General features: G+C 42.4%; 1 protein-coding gene and 1 long non-coding RNA gene across 4 annotated transcripts in view; one reads left to right on the forward strand and one right to left on the reverse strand.

The window, feature by feature from the left end:
* Positions 1 to 5,219, reverse strand: part of LOC120442595 — a 30,636-nt gene extending 25,417 nt beyond the window's left edge. For both annotated transcript variants that reach the window (XR_005614795.1, XR_005614796.1), the window contains exons 1-2: positions 5,146 to 5,219; positions 4,966 to 5,040 (exon numbers count right to left, since the gene is read on the reverse strand). This is a non-coding gene — a long non-coding RNA (uncharacterized LOC120442595). The remainder of the gene's footprint in view (positions 1 to 4,965; positions 5,041 to 5,145) is intronic.
* Positions 5,220 to 7,270: 2,051 nt separating this feature from the next.
* sall3a (spalt-like transcription factor 3a) lies at positions 7,271 to 23,263 on the forward strand. Of its 2 annotated transcripts, XM_039618995.1 has the most exons (5): positions 7,271 to 8,739; positions 17,253 to 17,320; positions 17,447 to 20,408; positions 20,721 to 21,058; positions 21,620 to 23,263. In XM_039618995.1, the coding sequence occupies exons 1-5, from the start codon at positions 8,658 to 8,660 to the stop codon at positions 22,049 to 22,051; spliced, it is 3,882 nt and encodes a 1,293-aa protein (XP_039474929.1). In that variant the 5' UTR covers positions 7,271 to 8,657; the 3' UTR covers positions 22,052 to 23,263. The 2 variants fall into 2 exon arrangements, with proteins under 2 accessions (XP_039474929.1, XP_031604039.1); XM_031748179.2 differs by having other exon boundaries at positions 17,253 to 20,408.

The following is a 23,263-nucleotide window of genomic DNA, read 5'->3' on the forward strand; positions in this document are numbered from 1 at the left end:
GAGTCTTTTCCAAGAATGATAACTTTGTTTTAACTCAAGTATTTGCCCTAATCAACTAGCTGTAAACTTACTTCTCTGTCTGCTGGTCATTTTTTGTGAAAAGCAAACAAATATATATTTTAATCATCAGGCAATAGCAAACTCTTTGAGATATGCATGTTAGCAAATCCAAACAATGTAAACGTAGCATACATAAACATGATTGGTCAATATATAATATATCTCAGACTACTGATAAACCAGAAGGCCTCTGGTAGCATATTCACATTCAGATTTCTGCTTATGTTTTCACTTGTAACACAACACATCATTCACGCTTGATCTTCTGTGTATGAACAGTTTGGATCAGGTGCTTCAGAAGCTCAGCCTTACCAAGAACGATCGATCAAAATGTTTCCACGTGAACCCACGCACACGTCCATCCCTCCTCTATGCAATGCATGCACACACGCACACCTCCACACACACAAAGCTTGATTTTGAAGGGTCCTTAATCACAACCGAGAAACTGACTGATCGATGACAGATACGAGGGGCTACTGTGCAAATGCTAACAGGAGCACATTTGCTTTTGGAAATGTATTTATTCTGGTCTATTTTTATCACAGATTATATTTCTCTCGTGTGCTAACGGGCTCCGAGCCCCGCCAAGGTATTAATTAAAATCTAAATACTAAATACTAAATATTGATTGATACGTTATCAGGGCATAGCAGTTGGTCTGCAGGCTATTGATCCAGCCTGTGATTTATTATCATATTTAAGAAAAATCATTTTGCGTGATTACACGAGGTAATGGATTTTTAGCAGGGATGTAATTCTTTCCCCTCCTTTTATTTTCGTATCGCGTTTGTTATGTGGAAGGTGGCGCAGACTTCTCAGTTGCATTCGGAGATCGCTGATATCCTAGGTACTGCACACTGCACCCCCATCCCCCTCTCCCGAGCTTCCCTTTCAGCCCAGCCTGGCCTGCCAGGGACTAAAGCTTGTGTAAGAGAACGATCCCCCCGCTCTTGTCATTGGGAATAATGGGTATTGGGATTACCTCTTTAATCACAACAAAGATTAACAGATGGTATGAGAACAGTTATTAGCAAACATCTTGCACTCATCAAATCAATAAGATGATTTGTAATCAGGCTGTCGGTGCGAGTGAAAAGGGAGCCGGGGCCGTTCCCAGTGAAAGTTCCTGGCAATCAGAGGCTACTGTGTAGCAATTACCTCTCCACAAAATAGGTGCTCTTCCTCCTCTGGCTGGCAGTCCTCCAAAACACACGCCAGACTGATAGCAACATAGGGCATTAACACGGCAAAACACAAAACACTGCATGGGTAACCTTGTATTTGATCAGGTGTTAGGTTGCTCCGCGATTTCATTTCACTTTGTGCCTTTTAATTTGGTGGATCTCGCCTTGTACTTGAAGAGGGAGAAAAAAAAATCTAAATGTTTACACATGCTGTCTCTCACTACAAAAGACCGTATAGCTCATTAGCGGGTTGCCATAAATAAGTCAGCGTTGGGGACAAAGAAGTGAATACTATAGACACTATACAGAGAAGGGTTCCCTGTGCAAATATTTCTCCCTGGAGACAGAAAGAGAAAGACTGAAGGTCTGTTGACATAACGGTGCATCCAGAACGGTAAACTGAGGAATCTTCCCCACAACATGCAACTCCTTTACAGCAGTAATGTTCTACCAGCGCTTTGCTTTTTTTATGTCTCTGGGACGTGCGTGTGTTGGAGTCTGATATCACTGAGACAAACGCTGCAACATATTTACTTCCAATTTATTCTACGTCTTAAGTTGAAAACAGTCTGTGAAACACATTCATGCACAAATGCGCATCTATTTAGATACCAGCACTTAAAAGGAAAAAGTCAGGAATGGTTGGGTTTTTTTGCAAAAAGTGGCAACACGGGACCTCTTCAGCTTTACCTCTGCTTTCTGGTGATGGATATCATTTTGATTCTAAATGCTGCTTTTAATGCTTGCAGGCTGTTTGCAAGCAACCTCACCTTGTATGCATCTTTGTAGTGGGAACAGCTGAAACAAACCGATGCAACACTGTGGACTGAATGAAAGCAGTCACTTTGGGAGTAAAATACAGAAACACACACTTGTGAGAATGTGGAATATCAGAGGCACAGTGTAAAAATGAGTGCGTTTAAGTTTTATCTCTCTCCACAAATTTGTACAGATATTTACACACACACACACACACACACACACACACACACACACACTTCTAATCGCAAACTACTCATAATGACACAAAATCTCTCAGCGTCCCACACCGACACGCACTCTCACAGACACATACCTCTGCACTGTAAGATAGCACAGATATGTGCCAGGATTAAGCAAGGCAAATGGTGCCAAAACAATGGCAGTATGAAGTAACTGATGCTGTTTAAAAATTTAGAGGCCTGTATTGAACAGACAATGTGGCACACACATCACTGGACCACAGATCCCTGCAGCCCAATGGTCTGGTTTCTGGCTGCTCACATGCATATGGATAATCTCTTTCTAAACAACCCCACAGTCGCATCACGACCGCTACACCGCTGCGCAGACACACTCGGTAGAAAAGCTCACGCTGCACTTGTAAACCTGAAATGGATTTCAAGTTCAGTGAAAATGATTTTGCCACTATGATATGCGATAAAGCACAGGGAAGGATATTTGTATACTTAAATAGAAACTTACAATCGCACAGTAACTGCAGACAGACACACACGCAGCCCCTCCCCTCGCCCACAGTCACTTGTCGAGTGGCTAATATCTTTCCAAGGTCAAACCTGACAAGGAATTCCAATGAGATTAAGTGTCATCAGTGCGGCTTTAGCCTTTTTCTGCTCATTGTTCTTGGAAATGGCATTAGAGCCACAGATGACCAAGGCCTTGGAGCAGTAAAACCTCTTCCCCTCCTGAGTGGTGGGCCCGGTTGATACAGGAGATATTTGACACAAGGCCTCCAATTCAAACATCAAAGTGCAATAATGTTCTCACATGTATCTTTATCGAGGAAGCTTACACCAATATAAACCGATCTACGAGCACTGCAGTTTTATTGCACGCCGACAGTGTTATTATTTCTGCATGCTGCAGAATTTTATTCAACTTTTTCTTGTGTTAATTCTTAATTTTTAATTTTCAAGAGATCCATAGGTTTCAGACTCTGAGTCTGTGACTCCTTTTTCATTTCAGACCTTGTAAGACCTGCAGTGGCAAGCCAGTGTCAGTGTTTTTGGCATTCATGTAGGTCTTTTGGGGGCTATAAAGCAATAACAGAAATGTTGCTGCACTCTATATGCAGTAAATGTGCTTTCACACTTAATTTGTTCTGATGACTTGCATGCATATCTCCACACTTTTTCATTCACACGAGGAAGTGGCTCAGTCCGGGAGATAATCCCAGCGTGTTTGTTTGTACACACTTCGAGCAAAGCGACAGCTTATGCCAGTGTGTCAAACAGCATTTTCACACCAAATTTGACACATAGTCCTTTGGCGGCAGCAATGAGCATTTTGTCATCTCCTCTCAAGTGCCAACTCGACGTCCAATTGCGGCCCAGCTACTAATTTAATTACAGTAGCAGAAGAAATGGGCTGATTCAATTCATTTCAATTAAACCTGATTGGACCAGTCAGATCAAATTTTACTCATCTCAGGTACAAGCTGCCTGTCACATTTTATCTCAGCTTGGCTCAAATGAAGCACGATGAGCAGGTCCTGATGATAACTGGAAATATATGGTTGGGTTCTATCAAGCAGACTCATGTGCCGCCTGATCTCTGATTGTGCGATCAGTGTGAGAGCACAAGACTCAATTTTCAGAGCAGGATCACAGACAGTTACCACTTAGTTAGAGTCCCGGCTACAACAGCCATTACTTATGCATGATGTCCACAATTATGTATCAAATCGTGTGCAAGTATGTGTGCGTTTACATATCCGACTAAAAGATGTGTAGCACATAGCAAAAACTATGTCTGCTAGAGCTGCACATGAAGTGTCTCTCTCTGAACACCCCCCACCCCCTCAAAAAAAACTTAATTTAAAAAAACCCCATACAAACAGCTCTGCATGCCACAATAAACTTTAGAACACAACTTGTGCTCCTATTTTTTCATTTTAAAATAATTAATTTTTAAATGCAGTATAAGTAGTATAAGGATAAAGGGTGGTGGGGATAACCATGTGTTTACTTTATACATTTACAAGTATATTTGCAGAAATTAACTCTAGGACACAAGATTATTAAAACCTCTATAGTGACCATACTCCAAAAAATACAATCATCATAATGATGCTGTATATGTGTAGTATTATTATACTTCAAATACGCTAAATTCTACTATTAATAATGCATTTGCCAAAACGTAATAATTGTATTTATTAGCTGTAAGATTGGAAAGAAATCATTGCTAAATTGTAAATTATTCGTGGACTAATTACAAGGAATAAAGTACAAGTTTAGCAACAGACAGAATGTAAGTATAGATTGTTTCAAAAGCGTACGCAGACAATGAAACAATATAAATATTGTTTGGGTTTGCCTTCAGAGACGCTGTAATTGAGTGGCAGAAAAAGTTCCATCTCATCTCTGATTGGTGCAGATGAAGCCCTGGGATTATGCCATAGGCTGCTATAGGCTGCTACAGTAGCCTGCGGTGTGTGTAAATGCGTCTTGGCACCAGTTGCGGCGGCGCAAAGACGTCTGATTGGACACCGACGCAACGCACGCATATTTTTTTTTTCATACTGCGCCACTTTAGCGGTCTAATCACATGCTTTACAACCTGAACCACACATATAAAAATTCAATTTCTTAGATCCTCCTATTTAAAGATATGTAACGGATAACTTTAAAGCTATTATTATACAGTGATGCACAGCGGCCAAAGCGAAGCAGTAAATTCAAACTCTGGGAGTCTTTTTTTCTTCTTTTTTTTTTACCTCTCTGGTGTCTTCTTCACGCTCCGGCCTCCCTCCACGATATCCGCAGTGAAAGGCAGACAGGCTCACGGCGGACTGCAGGGTGTAAGAATAGAGGAGAGGAGTTGTTACCGAAGTCTGCCTGTGCACTTTGTGATGCAGCGAGGGCCAGCGTGGAAGCCCAAGCAGCCCTTTTCTCACCTTGCGACACAGATCCAGAGGGGGTGAAACGGGTAAAAACGGTTGTTTGGGTGATTACACGTTTCTGCTCTCCCTCCTCTCCCACCCTCCTCCGCCACCATGCCCCCCCTCCTCCTCCTCCTCCTCTTCCACCAGCAGCACCAGCAGCACTCTCACTCCTCTCTCGGAGAATAGAGAGAGTGGCCCCCGTTGTAATAGCCTCGGTGGGGCTCCAGCTCTGCAGCGAAGCAGCCTTTGAGGTTAAAGGATACCTCCGAGGCGCATCCGGTATCCGCAGTGCCATAAAACAAAAAAATGGCTTTTTAAAAACGTATTTATTTATTTATTTGCTCGTCCACTGCAGTAAATTGGAGAACAATAATATTTGACTTGGTAATTTATTTTTTTATGAAGTCATATCAGGCTATATAAAATCACAGGGGCTCTTGGGGTTACGTGAAGCTTAGAGGAAATCAAACTTTTCACGTGAATTCCAAAGCTGTTCGGCAGCCCTGTCTGGACACCCCCTCTCTTTCCCTCTCTCTCTATAAGTGTGCGCGCGCGTGTGTGTATGTGTAGTCTATACCGGATTAAATGGCACCGCGTCTTAAATGGCACCTTGCCTCGTTTCCCCTCTCCTTTCATCATCAGCAAAATAAAGATTAGGCCTACAGAGGAGATTGTAACGGCTCGCCTTTAGACGCGCGGGGGATCTTCATTCCTCCGCCTTTGTGATGATATTGATGATGATGATGGCCAAGTGGACAGTTTGATTTTTGTGTGGCGAGCTAGTTATAAAGAATCAATATTATATCAAGGGGGTAACTTTGGTGATAAAGGACTTCAGCCACTCTGGCTATTCATCATAAGTCTGTAGCAAGCAGATAGGTCAAAAGAAATTATATTGCTCTAAAGAGTGTGTCTCCTTATCTCTCAGTACCAGGGGAGTGGAGGACACGCCGATCGATACAGTAGCTGCCGTATACTCCTTGCAATTATCAATAGCTGATTTTGTCTTCCTGGGGCTGCATCTATTAATACCAGATAATAACAGCCTTTTGGACATAACTTCAAAGGGGATGATGGAAAGAGATGGAGAGGAAGAAAAAAAGGGGGGGAGGGGGGCACCGAAAGTTTGCTCACAGGACGACCTTGTTGTCAACAGATTTGTCTCTCATATGAGGTGGACGCGGGGGAATAGACAAGTCAAACAGAGAAGAGGGAGGGAGAGGGAGGGGGAGGGAGCGGGGAAGCTCTAACTGAGCTCACCCCTGAACTGAAAAAAGCTGAAGATCTATCATTACAGTAAAAAGGTTTCTAATTTAGTCAGGAATTGGCAGCATTTGTGCGCCTGAAGTCGGAAACTAGCGCGATTATGATGTGCCCATTTTCCACATCCACTTTTAACGATGCAATATGAAAATACATTTTCCTAAAGTTAGCAATACAGAAATAAACATGAAACCGTTACTTCTGTCAAATAAATAAATAAATAAATAAATAAATAAATAAATAAAACGCGGTGTTCGCATGACACTCAAGCACGAGCTCATTTGGTTCCTTTCTCCCCACCGTGCATGCGTACATTTTAGTGCAAAATGATTATTCATTTATGTATTTATTTTAACCGTGTGTTGAGGAAAAGAGGTTTTAATTATATGCTGTATGATGTGTACTCTGACACACTTTACTTATTCATATTCATATTATTATTATTATTGTGTTGTTTTGCAATAATTTCCCAATATTAGTGTCGATACATAAAACAAAGCAGCCCACATGTTCAAAAACCGCCACCGTGCGTAAAATGTCCACATTCCAGAAATAAAGTTGGAATAAAGCCGGGGTGTTGTGATTGAAAGCCTACCGTGTAATCAGAATATCGCCGATGTCATAAATTAAAAATACTCTGCCGGATTAATATGTTGACCCAGCCTTCTGGCGGATACGGGCGGTGACGGGTGAGATATTATATGATGGGAGGTCAAATCTGGGTGTTCACACAGAAGTCTGAGGACGATCCATTGAACAGTAACGTGGTGGTACATCCTAGTGGTGGCTGAAAGCAATGGGCTGAACCCCTGCTTGGGGGTTGACTCTCACACACAGCGCAGTCCCCCACACACAGAGCCATGCCCAACAGCGAGAGACCGACCGACGCTGCTAGAGGGCTGCCAGAAGATAACTTCAAAGTTGGTTTCGATATGAGCCCGAGAGCCGAGCGAAGGAAAGACACCGAGTAAAGCTTTAGTTTTTTTTCTTTTTGTTTGTTTGTTTTGTTTTGGGCTTTTCTTTTTTTTCGGAAATCAAGTGGTGCTTGGGTTTTTTTTGATCAGCAAATATCCAGAAAAGACGCTTTTGGAGAGCGCACCGAGCCGAGGGCGCATACACGGCGAGAGGAGGTACACAGGAGGAACTTCGTCGCGGTCAGACACGCACCGAAGCGACTTCTCTTTGTCGGACACACGAGTGTTTGATCACACAGACGTTCTTGTTGTTACTGAGAGGAGCACTGTTGCTAATCTTGGCGCCGCTCTCTCGGAAGACGCGCGTCAAAGTTTGGAGAGCGGAGCTGCGCCTTTAGAAAAGCAAAAGCTGGTGGCAGTTTATCGCTCTATTGCAAATAACTTAACTCGTCCCGTCCACTTCTCCTTGCTGCCGGTGCCCGTGTAGCAACTCAAACTGCGGCTGCTTCACCGGGAAGATATCCACCGAGAGAAATCTGACACATCTCGACTCTAAACGTCGCTTCCTTTGAGTCCGATTCAAGGAGTTGCGTGTTCACCTCGCCACACGCACAGAACAAGAAAAATAAATAAATAAATAAAAGAAGTTAGAGAGAGAGGCGCTGCGAGAACTGAGCCAGTATCTCGGGACAGACTTAACGAGAAAACGTTTTCTGAAGTTCTGCGGTAAACGAGGGATCGTTGAGGCCAGGGAGAGACACTTCGTCAAAGAAAAGAAGAAAAAAAGAAGAACGCGCTGGTGAATCCTTAGTACTTGTGAGTCAGTGCGCTTACTCAAAGGAGTAGGGGGCAAAGGAGCCCGGCGTTCCCCTTGTTGGAGACCCCATATGAACTGGGTATAACAAGAGATTTTGGTGTGTTGTGTTGTGTTGTGTTGTTGGGGAGGTGGAGGTTGCATAGTAAAGACAAAAGAGACGGATAAAGTCTGAGAGTGAAGCGGCTAATTGCTTAGTCCGTCCCTCATTACCATATCCAATGCGCGTCCATTGGCCTCCAGCCAATCCTCCCCACCTTCACACACTGCCATTAATCGCGAGGCATTATTCACTATCATAATTATTATACCGACATGCGCAATCCAACGCACAGCAACAGCAGCGGCAGCAGCAACACCGGCTAATTTCAGATTTATATTTTTTTTCTCTCCCCCTCTCTCTCTCTCCGCCACCAGACTGTTTGCGAACTTTTTGTGTGTTGATTCATTCGCTCTTCGCTGATGTATCTGCAAAACGCAGACACATCTCGGAGCGCAAACGCAGCAGCATCGCCACCACTAAAGCCAGCAGCATGTCCCGACGCAAGCAAGCCAAACCGCAGCACCTCAAGTCGGACGAGGATCCCGCACTAGCCGGGGTGATTTCCGAGCACGGTGAGTGGATTTGATCAGCTGAAGTTCCTTTAGCCTGATCTGCTTTCAGAGCTCCCCCTCACAGCTCTGCTCTTCAATTTACTTTTGTTTCTTTACTTTGTTTGACAAACGTTTTAACCCATTCTTTTAAATTAAAGAGGTTTAAAGTCATTTGGATTATTATTATTATTATTGTTCTTATGTTTTTTGTAGTGGAGTGCAGTGGATTTATTTCATAGGCACAGGGGGAATCATTTGCAATAAATCATAAAAGGATGCGAATATTAAGTCAAACGTGTCAGCTTAGTCGAAGAGGAAGTCTGACGATTTAGAAGTTTTGTGTCTGTTTTATCCTCCTTCCCTCCCTTCCCCCAAAAAACTGTTAAACCTGCATCATATGATCGTCTTTTGTCAGGCAGGTTAATTTTAATAATAGTTAAGAGTTTACACTTTGGTTACAGCGTCTACATTAGGTGCCGGAGGCCCATTTTAAAGGCCTGTTTAAAAAACAAAAATCTCGGAGCTGTGTTCTTCTCAAATACTGTATTTCAACACTTTTGCAGTTGGTTTTGGACGTGCACGCGCACACGCCGAAATGCAAGCACGACTGTAACAAACACACGAAACAAGTTGGAAAATTATTTGGGGGTTTTTTTCTCCCAGAGGTTTAGAATTATTTATTCCGCAGATGTGAAAGCAATAGGTCGTAATAGTTTTTTTTAAAAATTTCATTAAAAAAACGTTTAATTTATACGTTTCTATTTTTTATTTTTTATCTTGTTTTTTTTTTTTTTGCATGTGTGTCTCTTGTCCCTGAGCGCCTGCGGAATCTGTTGCAGGTCGAAGGCTTGTTTTGTTATGGAAATGCTTTTTGTTTACCCCCCCCCCCACCACACATAAATTTAGCACACTTGATTTGTTCCTTTTTGCGCACAGTATCGACAAGATCGGTTGACAAAGCTCGTCTTCGCCATGTGGGGAAAAAAGGGATTATTTGTCCTTTATACTGCGCTTTTGCGCAGCAACACTATCATTATAGGGCTAAAGTCAGGTCCGAAGCCAGTTGAAGTGCTGCAGGAATAATATGACTGGATTTCTATTAAAAAATAATTGTGAAGAGCACAAATCCTCCATTATTTGGCAGATTATTATTGAAATTGTGGCAAATCTAACATTTAAAAAATCATTTTATGTATTGGAAATATGAGGATAAGACAAAATATGTAAATTTACTGCAGCATATCTTAACAACAATACTGTAATTTACTTGAAAACTTAAAAAAAATCACAATTTGTCTCCCTACTTCAGCTGATGTCAATTTCATTTCTCTTATTTAAACTTAGAAAGCTGTGTGTGTGCGTGTTTATGTTTGTGTGTGTGTTTTGGGTATCAGTGAAGCTCAGAGCTCTCAACAAATCACTGCTATTATTTATACCTTTCTATCTTGGCCCATGTTGGCCAACACTCACACCCAGACGCAGACACCCACACATGCACACACACACTTACACACGCGAACACACACACACACATTTTCCAGGGTTTCTTTAGAATAGAAATGTGTGATGTAATCTCTGGGGAGAAGCTCTCTTTGCATGGGGAAATGCTGGTGTGAGGGGTGGGTGGGTGGGGGATCACACTGATGATTCCTGACTCTTTTGTTCAGTTTACTCTTTGGATCTCTCCTTTTTTAAAAATATAATTTCTGACTAATTGACAAACACAGACACTTTTCCTGTTTCGGTGTTTCGGATGACCCTGCTCAGATTCTGTACAGAGATAATCATCCATCAGGTTGCACTCCTGTAGGATTGTGGAATGAAAATCAAACTTGTTTTTGCTCCTGTCAAATCTCACGTTTGGATGATTTTGAGGTTAGGTTACAAATATTTGATTCGAAATGTTGATTGCAATTTATAAAACAGAAAACAGTCAGATCCACAGAGAGAGGGGAAAAAAAAGAAGAGTGGAATTTAAAAAGAAAAAAACCTCTACACACTTATTCTGAATTTTATTCCACAGATTAACACACACCTCCTGGCATAATTAAAATACACACAGACTCAGACAGCGTTATCGGTAACATACTGTATGCTGTCAGTGCCATTGTGCTTGAGACTGGAAGTGTCCGTGGAATGTTCTTTCCTTGCTGAAGCAACTATACTGGCTCGCTTGTTTTCAGGAAAGACGTAGCAGTGAAACAATCTCAAGCTTTTGGCAGAGCACAGTGAGCCCATACATACTTAAATAAACCTAATAATACCATGCCTCGACCAACACTACCTTACATGATGAGCTACGAATGTCACCCTGTCAGTGTGTCGTTGCAGCATGATCGGATTCTCCTCTCCCTATTGCTGTGTGGTGCAGCTTGCGACGAACACTATCGATTGTTGGCCTTGACATAACCACCGCGTATTAACGTCGACGGGATTCAAAAGTTCCAGTCGTCAGCCGCTGCTCGACTGAGACTTAAAATCCATTTTTGCTCAGCTCAGTGCTGAAGAGAACATCAAGAAGAATGTGGTGTTCAAATTGTGCTCAGGGATCTTCACCCTTTCTTACAAATAAGAAAACAAGGAAAGAATCAGCCAAATCGAACCCTGTGCCTGGGAAGCTTCAGCTTACACCTTCATTTTCCCTAAATATTCCCAATATTATTTTGTCTCCTTTGTATGTGGTATTTATGACTGCTGTCCCTCTGCAGCTTACTGAGTACTCTTTAATGTGCCGCATCCATGAAAACATGAAAAACTAAAATCAAGTGCCAACAAGCCCTTGTCTGGCATATCATCTCCCCCTCAGGCTTTCCGGACACTTTCCTCTTGGGGGCATGGGAGGGTTTTTGTGTGTGTGTGTGTGTGTGTGTGTGTGTGTGTGTGTGTGTGTGTGTGTGTGTGTGTGTGTGTGTGTGTGTGTGTGTGTGTGTGTGCTACGATGGGGAAAGGGAAGAGGAGGGGGTGGTCTGCTTAGGAGTGCTTTTATAAAGCTTGCTGACTTAACCTTTGTGTAGCCCCGGGCAGCCAGATCCTGCCGCTAGATGTCAAGCTCCTTGTACAATTAGAACATGTGTGCCGTTGACCTTGGCAGCGCAGCTTCCTCGTGTCCTAGAAAGCGTTAGCAGCAGCGGGCTTTTCACCACGCCACCGCTTTCTCGGCATCCAGTGTCTTTCAAGGTGTGAATGTGCAGGGGAGCGATGGTGGCCAAACTCTGCGCTGTCACACGAAGATTTAGAAGAATTTTCAAAGGTAAATTTCCTCAGTTGTCAGTGGACACGCAAAGCATCATTTAAGCAAGAAAGATTTCTTTTTCTAAAATTATTACTCTGGAAAAACATGAGACACTTGAGGAACAGGTAACAACACTGACTCAGGTCACAGTCGCAATTATTTGAAGTCAAAATTTTCTCACAGTTCAAATGTTCAGGCTGAGCCCTTTTCCTTTCTTTTCGTCATAGCAGCAGAGGCACGGGCGTGTATGGTTATGAATCCAAAAAAATGTAATAAAGTGAGAAAATCCCTGCTGGTAGTGACAACATGGTTGTTACCACTTCCCCTGCAGCGGGGCTTTGTTTGCCTTTTGTTTTAATCCACTCTCACCATTGGGTGCAGGCCTGTGGACCACCCACATAGTTGTGCCAAAGATGTCTTCAAGAAGGCACTCAAATATGGCTGTGTCTTAATTACCACTCAGCACACGAACAAGTGAGATCCTGATTGAGAGGAAGGACTAGACAGGGAAGGGAAGGACTATTTAACGTTAGACAAGACAGCAGATTTGGAGGATTTAGGAAAAAAGCTAACATGTAGTCAGCTGAAGGGGTAAATTTCCCCTTTAAATGGTTTGGTTTTGATGGTTTAGTTTTGGTTTATTCAGATGATTTTAAACACCAGTTTGTCCAGAAAGTGGGGACGCGGAGGAGCAACGTGTGAGCGGAGATGTGCAGCTTTGCCTTCTGTGTAAAACAGGAAACATATAGCTTTGAGTACAATTTGATTGAAACAAACCCCACGCAAAGATGAATTAAAAATCTTTTTTGACGTTAGAGAACGAGAGCGCATTAGATCCTGTAGCCTCGTCTCGGACTCTTTTTGTAAATCCGGAGACAGAGAGGCATCTTGGCAAGTGTCATCTGGACAGAGTGCCGTCATTGAATACTGTATTGCAAATGCTTACACAAACAAATCGTTAATGTTTTGGCTGCTCCACATCTGCAGGCAATGACAAAGGCCTCTCTGTTGGGGCAGATATGACTGTACCACTCTGCAGTAGGGCTGACCAGGCCGATGACACACACTCACAGCGCTGTGCTGAGGACGACTGAGCCTCTGCAAGTCCGAGGATGCACTGGGTCATTCGTGGATATGCTTCATGGGTACAAAAGGACAGCATAGTTATTTAGATTTCCTTTTTTTTATTGAATCTTGATTATTTTTTTAAAATCATGCAAACATGCAATTATTATTAACTTTGCTATGAGGCTTGACCAGTATGATAAAGAGTCATTCTTTTAAACGAAAATGAACTACAAATGTTCAGAATTTAAGTGACATTTGTCTTTGTCCGGTGCAGATAATGTCCCATGTAGAACGAAGCAGAGTGCACGCTGTATCTCAGTTAAAATGTCTCGTCAAACAACTTCAAATAACTTGAAACGTCTTTATTTTTTATTTATTTATTTTTTTTGTACTCACGATTAGAGTTGCGGAAGTGTGTCAAAAAGTGTAATGGAAAAATTTAATCAGGCCACAAATTCCAACATTGTTGGACGCAGCAGGCCTCTTTCTGTTTTTTTCCCCCCTCAACTTGCAGCTTGAGCAGGACCAACAGGGATGCATCTCTCTTTAAGGGTCCTAAGCTATCCTCACATTCTTGAGAAGAATGCATTTTAAGGGGGCAGAAGGAGGGGCCTTTTTTGGAAGAGCGCAATCACAGAGGCTGGTCACGATATACTGCTCTCACAGACTGGTGTTGGTGTAAATGACATCTAAGTTCTCGGCGTATGATGAAGACTTTTTAATTGGGCATTTAAATTACAATACCCTGCACTTACTGAGATTGAAATACCTCAACGTAGGCTAAATGCTCCCACTGTCATTGCTGTTTGTTTTCATTATGTGAATCTGGAAATTGTTAAGAATGGGAAAATTTGTAATTGGCCAAGGCTTCGGTGCTTCTCTCAATGCCCGGCTCTGTGACTTTCACAGAATCCGTGGTAAGCACGAATACCTCATCTGATATAATATGTCAGATTAGCAGTTTCAGTTGGCATGCCAGAGATTGCTGAGCAAGATAGCGGACACACAGATTCAATGTCTACAATCCCCCTATTGACTACCTTCAACTTAATATTTGTATCCGGGTAAATGAAGACTCTTAAAGCAATGAAAAACCGACTGGATTTTTTTTTCCATCCCCTTCTTTTTCATACTGTAGGAAAATCAATATTAGCCCCGTCCCCAACACAAACACACGCATAAAATCATATAGAAACACACACACGTACGCATGCATCCCTTTCCACTGTGTTGCATTGCAAACCCAAAGCAGCCACAAAATGTCGCCTCTTAGCTCCACAGCACAATAGCACTGTACAGGTTAAAGCAACACAGTTGTTTTGAGATTATGAGCTTTCCTAATGCTCGTTTGTTTGTTTGTTTGTTTGTTTTTTCCTTGGGAAGTATGACAATAATCTGTAATGTACGCAGCTGTAATTTGTGTTTCTATGATTAATGCTGACTAACTGTAGCATTAGTCAAAGTAAACCTGAAAACGGCAATTTCGTGTGTTTTCCTTGTTTTTTAGTGGCGTGCACATTTTTAAAGAGACAGTGTATTTTACACAACTACACAGCGTTTAGACTTGAATTTAAAAAAGCATCAGACATAAGATTTTTTTATTTTATAATAATAATTAGCGCTCTAAAGTTACTAAAGTTATCAGACAGGAAGGATTGTTTTGATGGGCAAAATGTAATTTATAGAGTCTTTTCTTTCCTTTTTGGTTTTTTGGGTTTTTTTGTTTTTTTTTGAAAATGAGTAAATTTAGGAGGAGAGGTCTGTGTATGTGTAGAAGTGATTGGTGCACTCTACTAATGGCAAAAAAGCATATTTTTGCAGGTCTACGTGTCGTAATTTTTTTAGGTGTTTGTCCTCGTACATATGCACATAATCTGTGAATTCTCTTTGTCCGTCTTAGGAAACGTGTCAGTGTGTGTGTGTGTGTGTGTGTGTGAGAGCGAGAGAGGTCAGAGGCATACAAAGACCCCCACTTGTAATTGTATGAATGAATAAAAGAGATTGACAGTAATACCATTCTAATAACTAATCAGCTCAACACAATGCCTACTCATTTGTGTTGACCTTTCAACCCTCAATTATGGAAATGAGTTCTGCTGTCCGCTGCTGGGCTAAGGAGCTTTTTAGCCTGCCGTCACGTGTCGCTGACGTTTCCAGTCACTTGCTCCTTTTCACTTGTCAATTTCTGTTTTGTATTTGAGCTTAAATGACTAATTTGTTTTTCAATGGATTTTTTTTTAATACCGAGGTCTCAACGTACAATGTATGTCTTGGGATAAAACCATAAGGATTTTACATTTTCTTTTCCTTTAATTCCTTAATTGTTTTTTTGTTTTTATTGAACTGGCAGCACCCATGATTTAGTAAAATAATATCTTACTTTGTTAGCTCTAAACCCAATGAGGATGAGAGCACGGAGTCTGTCCAAAACCGTTCTGCTGATAATTAATTAAGTCACAGACACCAGACCACGATGGCGCATGGCCCCTTTGGCCACAAATTACAGGAGGAGTGATGAATTTCTTTCCTAATGAGTCACTGTAATTGGCAAAAATGCTTCATTTCTGCTTTGCTATGGCTTACTCCACTTTAACCTTTGAAGTTAGCACAAGCAATGTATGAATCTCTCTATTACTCACTTGAAAAGCATAACGGGTCTTTTAATGATAAGGAAATGTGCACTATATGTTCCAAGGAATTTTCTGATTCTGATTTCTTTTTTTAAAATTTAGTGCTGGTTTAGCCCACTGGGTGAGCTGCCTAGAGCAACACAGAAAATATGCACAAGTGAAAGCAGCTAAATTCAGACATGCAACCTTTATGCTTTGGGATTTTTTTTGTCATACACATACAGTAATAATTAACCTGAATTTAACTTTTTTCTTAGTTATTAACTACTTTTAAAGAATATAGGATCACTGAAGAACATAACCTTGTTTTATAGCAGCCTTCGCATGAAGTAAATCTGTTTTATTTCCAGCAATTGCCCATGAAATTGTCTTAACATTTTAAATGTGTATACACAGTGGTTTAATTTGTGGATAAATAGTTTACCAGATATTCGCTGGTCGTCAAATGTAAACTGAACAGGAGACGACTCTGAAATAAAGTACGTGCTAGATGTCTTGTGGTGACTGAGTGTGCTTCCTACTCAGACATTTTTATTTATGCAGACGTCCCCGACAGAGAGACCCGCACACTATAACTAAGGGGGGGAAAATTAATAAGAGGAGGCCATTTTTACAGGTGTGAATTTGGTCCACGCTCAGAGCTCGCACGGGTTTGTTTGACTGTTGATGGTTGCATGTCGAAGAGGAAGTGGCTTCCTACAACTGTGATTAAACATGTGTAACTAATCAGTGACTTTGCTGCCATGGCACTAGCATGTAATTTGTTGAGTCTTATGTCAGAGAGCATGGCCGGTGGAGAGAGAGGAGTAACACGCCGAGTGTTGCCTAACTTAAAGGGAATGTTTTCTATTTGGAACATTTTGAAAAAGACACGAAATTGTGAAAACTTTTAAATTATAGTAATTTGTTACACACATTTTAAAAGGTCAAGATTTATGGGTTTTTTTTCTATTTGTAGATAGTGTACAAAAAAAAGTCAAAAGTCAACAGATATCATCACTTACATATGATAATACATTTTTGTGACAATGTGGCAAAAGTTCAGTATAGTTGTTTGCTTGGATCCAGGGCTCTAACATTACCTTTGCGATGCTAAATGGAAAGCCAGGCATTTGAAATTCAAGTGGAAATGACTGAGCTTGATAGCAGAGGGGAATCCTAATGGGGCCATCAAAGTCCTGATTTGTACCCAACAGATGAGGCAGCTGTGAATTGTATGAAATATTGGAAATCAATATGTTCTATGGAATTTCATTAAGTGGCAGTATCCACAACTGATAGGCCCTCATAATTTGATGGATTGCACAAAGAAAATTATTACCTGGCCCTATGGAGAGTGTGTGAATGCACAAATCTGGGTCTTGAGAATTGGTGAACTAGGGCAATTTGTTCAGAGTGAAAAAAAAAAGAATATTGATTTTGGTTATGTTAAAAGAGAGAAAAAAAAATCAAAGGTTAAATCTTTGCAGCACTGCACTGGAAAATATGTGTGGATTCTTTATTGATTATTTATTCATTAATTCTTCTTTCTTCCCTCCCTCCTCCCTTTGGTTTCTTTCTGTCCCTTTTCACTCCTCTGACCCCCCTCCCTGCGCTTTTTGTAGCCCGAGGTGATGTGCTGGATGATGCCGACAGCGGGAATGAGAGCCGCAGCGGCAGTGAGGAGACCCATGTATGTGAGAAGTGTTGTGCTGAGTTCTTCAAATGGTCAGACTTCTGTGAACATTTAAAGAGCTGCACTAAGAACCCCCTGGTGCTTATAGTGAATGACAATGAGGACACACCTAACCCCTCACAGGAGTACCCTACAGAGCCCTCCCCTGCACCCAGCTGCGCTAGTGAGCAGGCTGACAGTGAGGACCCCAGGGAGGGCAGCCACAGCCCTGCTGGTGAGGGGGATGACATCCCAGAGACAGCAACCTTAAATGGGGTCAGTGTCCTGGAAAAGGAGGACGAGCAGATGGAGCTGGAGCTTTCTCCCGAAAAAAATGTGGATCCTGAAGAAAGAGATGTGACATCCCCTGAGCCAGATGGCTCCCTACCTCAGCTCAATGATGTCGTTCCCTCTGCTGTTACAAGTTACGCCATGCCAAGCACCAATGTTACCTTAGAGACCCTTCATGGCACCCGTGTTGCAGTTGCCCAGTTTTCACAGAGTGTAAGGGCAGCAGCGGGCAGTGGGGTTTCCACCATGGCTATTCCCATGATCTTGGACCAGCTGATGGCCCTCCAACAGCAGCAAATTCATCAGCTGCAGCTAATAGAACAAATTCGCAGTCAAGTGGCTCTCATGAACAGACAGTCTGCCCCACAGCCTGCTCTTAACCACCATCACAGTACCGCTACTGGAAGCCAGGGGCCCGTCTCCTCCTGTGTCCCCCCTGTTGCAAGTCAGCTTCAGCTACATAATTTTATCACTCCCCCAGTCCATCAGCTGCCTGTTAGACTGCCGGCCACTCTCAATGGTCAAGGACCTTCACCTCTGACCTCAGCAATAGAAGGGCCTCTCTCTCAAACACCACAAAGCAGCAGTCAGCAATCTAACTCTTCAGCTCCGATCACATCCTCAAATAACTCAGCTTTTCCTCCACCGAGTGGTACTGGATTGTCATCTCTACTTCCCCCCTGCTCATCCTCTGTCACAAACAACAGCATTAGCACTAGTAGTAGTGTAACAGGAGGTAGTGGCATTAGCAGCAGCTCAACTCTTTCCAGGAACTCTACCACCCCTCCTTCCCTCACTCACAGCACCCTCCTGAGCTCTGCTTCCAGTCTACCGCTGATACCTCACAGCTCTTCGAGCAGTGTTATCTTCCCTAATCCACTGGCCAGTATAGCAGCCACAGCCAATGCACTCGATCCTCTCTCTGCTCTAATGAAGCACCGCAAGGGGAAGCCCCCAAACGTGTCTGTATTTGACACTAAGCCCAGCTCTGAGGACCCCTTCTTCAAGCATAAGTGTCGGTTCTGTGCCAAGGTGTTTGGCAGTGACAGTGCCCTACAGATCCACCTGCGTTCCCACACTGGAGAAAGGCCCTACAAATGCAACATATGTGGCAACCGCTTCTCCACCAAGGGGAATCTGAAAGTCCACTTCCAGAGGCACAAAGAGAAATACCCACATATACAGATGAACCCCTACCCTGTGCCAGAGTACCTGGACAATGTTCCCACAAGCTCAGGCATCCCATATGGCATGTCATTGCCCCCAGAAAAACCTGTTACCACATGGCTAGACAGTAAGCCAGTTCTTCCCACAGTTCCCACCTCTGTCGGACTCCAGCTGCCTCCAACATTACCGAGTATGATGGGGGGATTTGGTGAGTCTCCAAGCCTCACTCCTCTCAACAGGTCTCCTCAGAGGCCATCCCCACCCTCAAGTGACTGTGCATCTTTGTCCCCAAATATCATCACTGACTCATGCATGACCACTACTTCACCATCCCCAAAACCAAGCCTAGGGTGTGAGGCACCTCCTTTACTGAAACCCGAAGGCATTCTTTTGCCCGCAAGCTGCTCTACTAGACCGGGAGAGAACACGACTAGCACAACCACCATAACTCAAGTGCTTCTTTCCACTACTGTCACCTCCACATCATCGTCCAGCAGTGGACAGGTCTCTGAACCCATCAGTAGCCCCAACTCGGCCTCTAATTCTGTCTCCCATCCTGTCCTTCCCATGCTCTCAGACCATTTTAAGGCCAAGTTTCCCTTTGGAGGCCTCTTAGACTCTATGCAAACATCAGAGACATCCAAGTTGCAGCAGCTTGTTGAGAATATTGACAAGAAGATGACTGACCCCAACCAGTGTGTCATCTGTCACCGTGTTCTGAGTTGCCAGAGTGCTCTGAAGATGCACTATCGCATCCACACTGGTGAAAGGCCTTTTAAATGTAAGATATGTGGGCGGGCATTTACAACCAAGGGAAACCTGAAAACACACTTTGGTGTCCACAGGTCCAAACCTCCACTTCGGGTTCAGCACTCTTGTCCTATATGTCAAAAGAAATTCACCAATGCAGTTGTACTGCAGCAGCACATCCGTATGCACATGGGCGGGCAAATTCCCAACACACCCATCCCCGAAAGCCTGCAAGAAATGGAAACTGACCCCTCCTTTGATGAGAAGAGCTTAGATGCCATGAGCAATTATGATGATGACCTTCTAGATGAAATGGAGCAGGCCATAGATGATGAAGCTGATTTAAAAGAGGGAGATATGGACTCATCCAAACCTTTTTCACCTGGGAGCTCTCCACCAACTTCCGTAATCTCCAGCATTGCTGCAATGGAGAACCAGATGAAGATGATTGACTCGACCGTCAACATGACTCGTACATTTGGTCTGAAGCCTTCGCAGAATGGCAGTAGCTTTGGAGGGGAGACTGATTGCTTTACCACTGATTCTCTGTCTGCAGTTGGGGATGTTGAGGGTCAAAGCTTGGGGAGCCCCGCTTTGTCTGAGTCCTCTGGCTCTATCCAGCATTTGTCCCCAGCACACAGTCATTCTGAGAGCCAGCGATCCAAGTCCCCTGCTGTACTCAACAATAATAACATCAGCAGTGCCATGACAGCAGAGGAGGTCCAAGACAACAATACAGCTGGCCTGGCAACAGTAAAGTCGGAAAAATCCGAGACGCCATCTCCGCTTCCTGCAACTGAAGGCACTGGGGCCCTTGACCTGACTGCCACTCAGCCAGGCAGGCACTTTATCAAAGAGGAGAGCCACTTCAACGTGCTGTTTCTAAACAGAGATCGAGGTGTGTATGTGCAAAAACACAAATCTAAAGTGAATTCATTATCTGGGCACATTTGGGAGTTCATAATAATGAATTAATAACTACATCTCAATATCATGATAATTTAAAGATGAAAAATTGTTGACAGTAAGAGAATGAACAAATAGAAAAGAGTTGTTTATGAATAATAAGGACCTTGACCAAATAACTATAAGTTTTCAGCAGTGATTTGTAGATTTTCAAGTCAAATTCTGACTGTTCAAAGGCTTTTGGTGTTTTACTAATAGAATATAAATCGAATTGTTCTGGTTTTTTTTACTTTTGTTTGTTCAGGGCTGAGCACTCCCAATTTGGCCAGCACCGCATCAAACATGATTAAAATGGAAATGAACGGCCATGGGAAGTCAATGTCTCTGAGCGACAACCCTCACCTGCCCGTGGGCATTCAGGTTCCAGCTGCAGCGCCCCCAACCACCATGAGCCCTAGCATCAACCCCATGTTGGCTCCCCCGCCTCCACGACGCACTCCTAAGCAGCACAACTGCCATTCATGTGGGAAGAATTTTTCCTCAGCCAGTGCTCTGCAAATCCATGAGCGTACACACACTGGGGAGAAACCTTTCGCCTGCTCTATTTGTGGAAGGGCTTTCACCACAAAGGGCAATCTCAAGGTATGACCCAGCTTAAAGTACATTGCATCAGTTGAGTTTTACATAGGTTCATTCTGCTATCAAAGACGCACGGCATTTGAAGTGCAAGTAGCCCTCAAACCACTCATATTGTCACTTCTGAATATTTGCTCCACAAAGTGACAACTTCAGATTTATACCACAAAGATTTCTGATTTTAAAAGTTATGGCAATTTATATAAAAAAATTAGTTGTGAGTGCAATGTTGCTTTGCATTATTTAAACATCACATGAAATTTAGAAATTTAAAGTAGGTACTATCTTCATAGCTCTGTAATATTTACAGATTTCGCCAACAAACAGCTTTTTGCTCTTGCAAAGTACCACATTAATACATTTTATTTACTTAAAATTATGTATCAATTAAAAAAAGGAAAAAGAAACACGAAAAAGAGAGCCTTCCAAAAATGTGGCCTTATATGTTTTTACATTTAGTTTTCCTTTCCAGTACATCCCACACAATTTCTATTTTGAGTATTTTCCATTTACAATTACAGGGTCATTATTTTTTTCATTTGTTTGTCGTTTTGTCGATAATTTTAGGTTCACATGGGAACGCACATGTGGAACAATGCCCCGGCCCGAAGGGGTCGACGACTGTCTGTGGAGAATCCCATGGCCCTGCTGGGTGGGGACGCCATGAAGTTCAGCGAGATGTTTCAGAAAGATCTTGCGGCTCGGGCCATGAACGTTGACCCGGGCTTTTGGAACCAGTACGCAGCCGCCATCACCAATGGCCTGGCCATGAAGAACAATGAAATCTCTGTGATCCAGAATGGAGGCATCCCCCAGCTGCCCGTCAGCCTTGGTGGCGCAGGAATCACTTCATTGGGAGCAATGCCTGGAGGGATGGACCGCGTTCACACCGGCAGCAGCCCTCCCATGACGGGTATGGAAAAGACTGGTCTGGAGGTCACAGCTAACCGTCCCTTCTCCAGATTTATGGAGGAGAACAAAGAAATTGGGATCAATTAAAGAGACTTTTCTGTATAATTCCAGGTAGGCAAAGACTACAAGGCTGTTTATGAGGAAACTGCTGATCCAGTCTGAACTCATGCGTGCTATATTATGTACAGATTAAATATTTTTTGTTTGTTTTTGGAAACATAGTATTTAGTATTGATTAGAGGTTTTTGCCTTTCACCCATTCCCTGCTCACTTGATATTTCGCCTATACGAAGAATACTTTGTCTCTTGTTTGAGAATATGTCGTCTTGCAAGATTTGCATGGTACTTATTGGTTTTTATCAGTACGTTTGACTGCTTTTATGAATTCCTTTGAAAACCAGGATCCTGCCTCGGTTATGATTGGCAAGCATCTTATCTGGACAGGACTAAAACACAAAAAGGGCAGCGTTTTTGCTCAAAGTCAGTCTGAACGTTGTCTGCCAACCTCGTTTATGGTTGCTATTTTGAATATAAAGGGCCATGGATAGACTGAAGAAAAGACTGAAGTATAGCGTTCTGTGTTCGCCTGATTTTTTTTTCATGATCTAGAAAACTTGAAAAAAATAATGTTTGAACTATTTTAATCTTTACATTTAGTCTCCCAGCATTGTCTTATATTATTGTCGTGTGTCTTTAGTATTTATGATATTGACAAAAAAAAGCGGGTATACAAAAATATATTTAATGGCCCAAGCATTTTATTGATCTTTTTTTCTAAACTGCAGGCTTCACTCATGAAAATCTCTTTCAATGAAGACAATATGTCATTTGAGTTGAACAACAGAGAAAAACAGTAGGTTTTATTTGGATATCGGTTGAGACTATGATTATCTCATTACACAGTGAAGAAGCTAGAGATATCCGAAGCTGCTATGACCACAACCCTGCTTTTAACCTTTGTAAAAAAGAAAAAAAAGTGATCCTTTTGAATAAATATCTATGTATAGAAATACAGACAAATCTAAAACAGGTATGCATATTTTGTATCACTTAAAAAAAATAGACATCATGAGTTGAGAGTATTTGTCATGTTTGTGAATGCACTTTTTAAAAACAAGACGTTTTGTCTGTGAGTTACCGTTAACCTTTTGACTGAGCTATCTATCACGTGCTGTTTTCATTGTTTTCAGCATACCACTCCTACAATTGGCAGAGTCAGTTCTCTGTTATTGCATCTGTGCTACTCGTCAGAGTACAAACTCATCACTCAATCAACCTTCTTAAATAAAATAAAAAGAA

Source organism: Oreochromis aureus, linkage group 11 (genome assembly GCF_013358895.1).
Source record: "Oreochromis aureus strain Israel breed Guangdong linkage group 11, ZZ_aureus, whole genome shotgun sequence".
NCBI lineage: Eukaryota > Metazoa > Chordata > Actinopteri > Cichliformes > Cichlidae > Oreochromis > Oreochromis aureus.

Coding starts and splice junctions, on each gene's coding strand:
- sall3a (XM_031748179.2), top strand. CDS start 8,658: ATGTCCCGACGCAAGCAAGCCAAACCGCAGCACCTCAAGTCGGACGAG. Junction 8,740..17,252: donor CGGGGTGATTTCCGAGCACG/GTGAGTGGATTT, acceptor CGCTTTTTGTAG/CCCGAGGTGATGTGCTGGAT. Junction 21,059..21,619: donor CCACAAAGGGCAATCTCAAG/GTATGACCCAGC, acceptor CGATAATTTTAG/GTTCACATGGGAACGCACAT.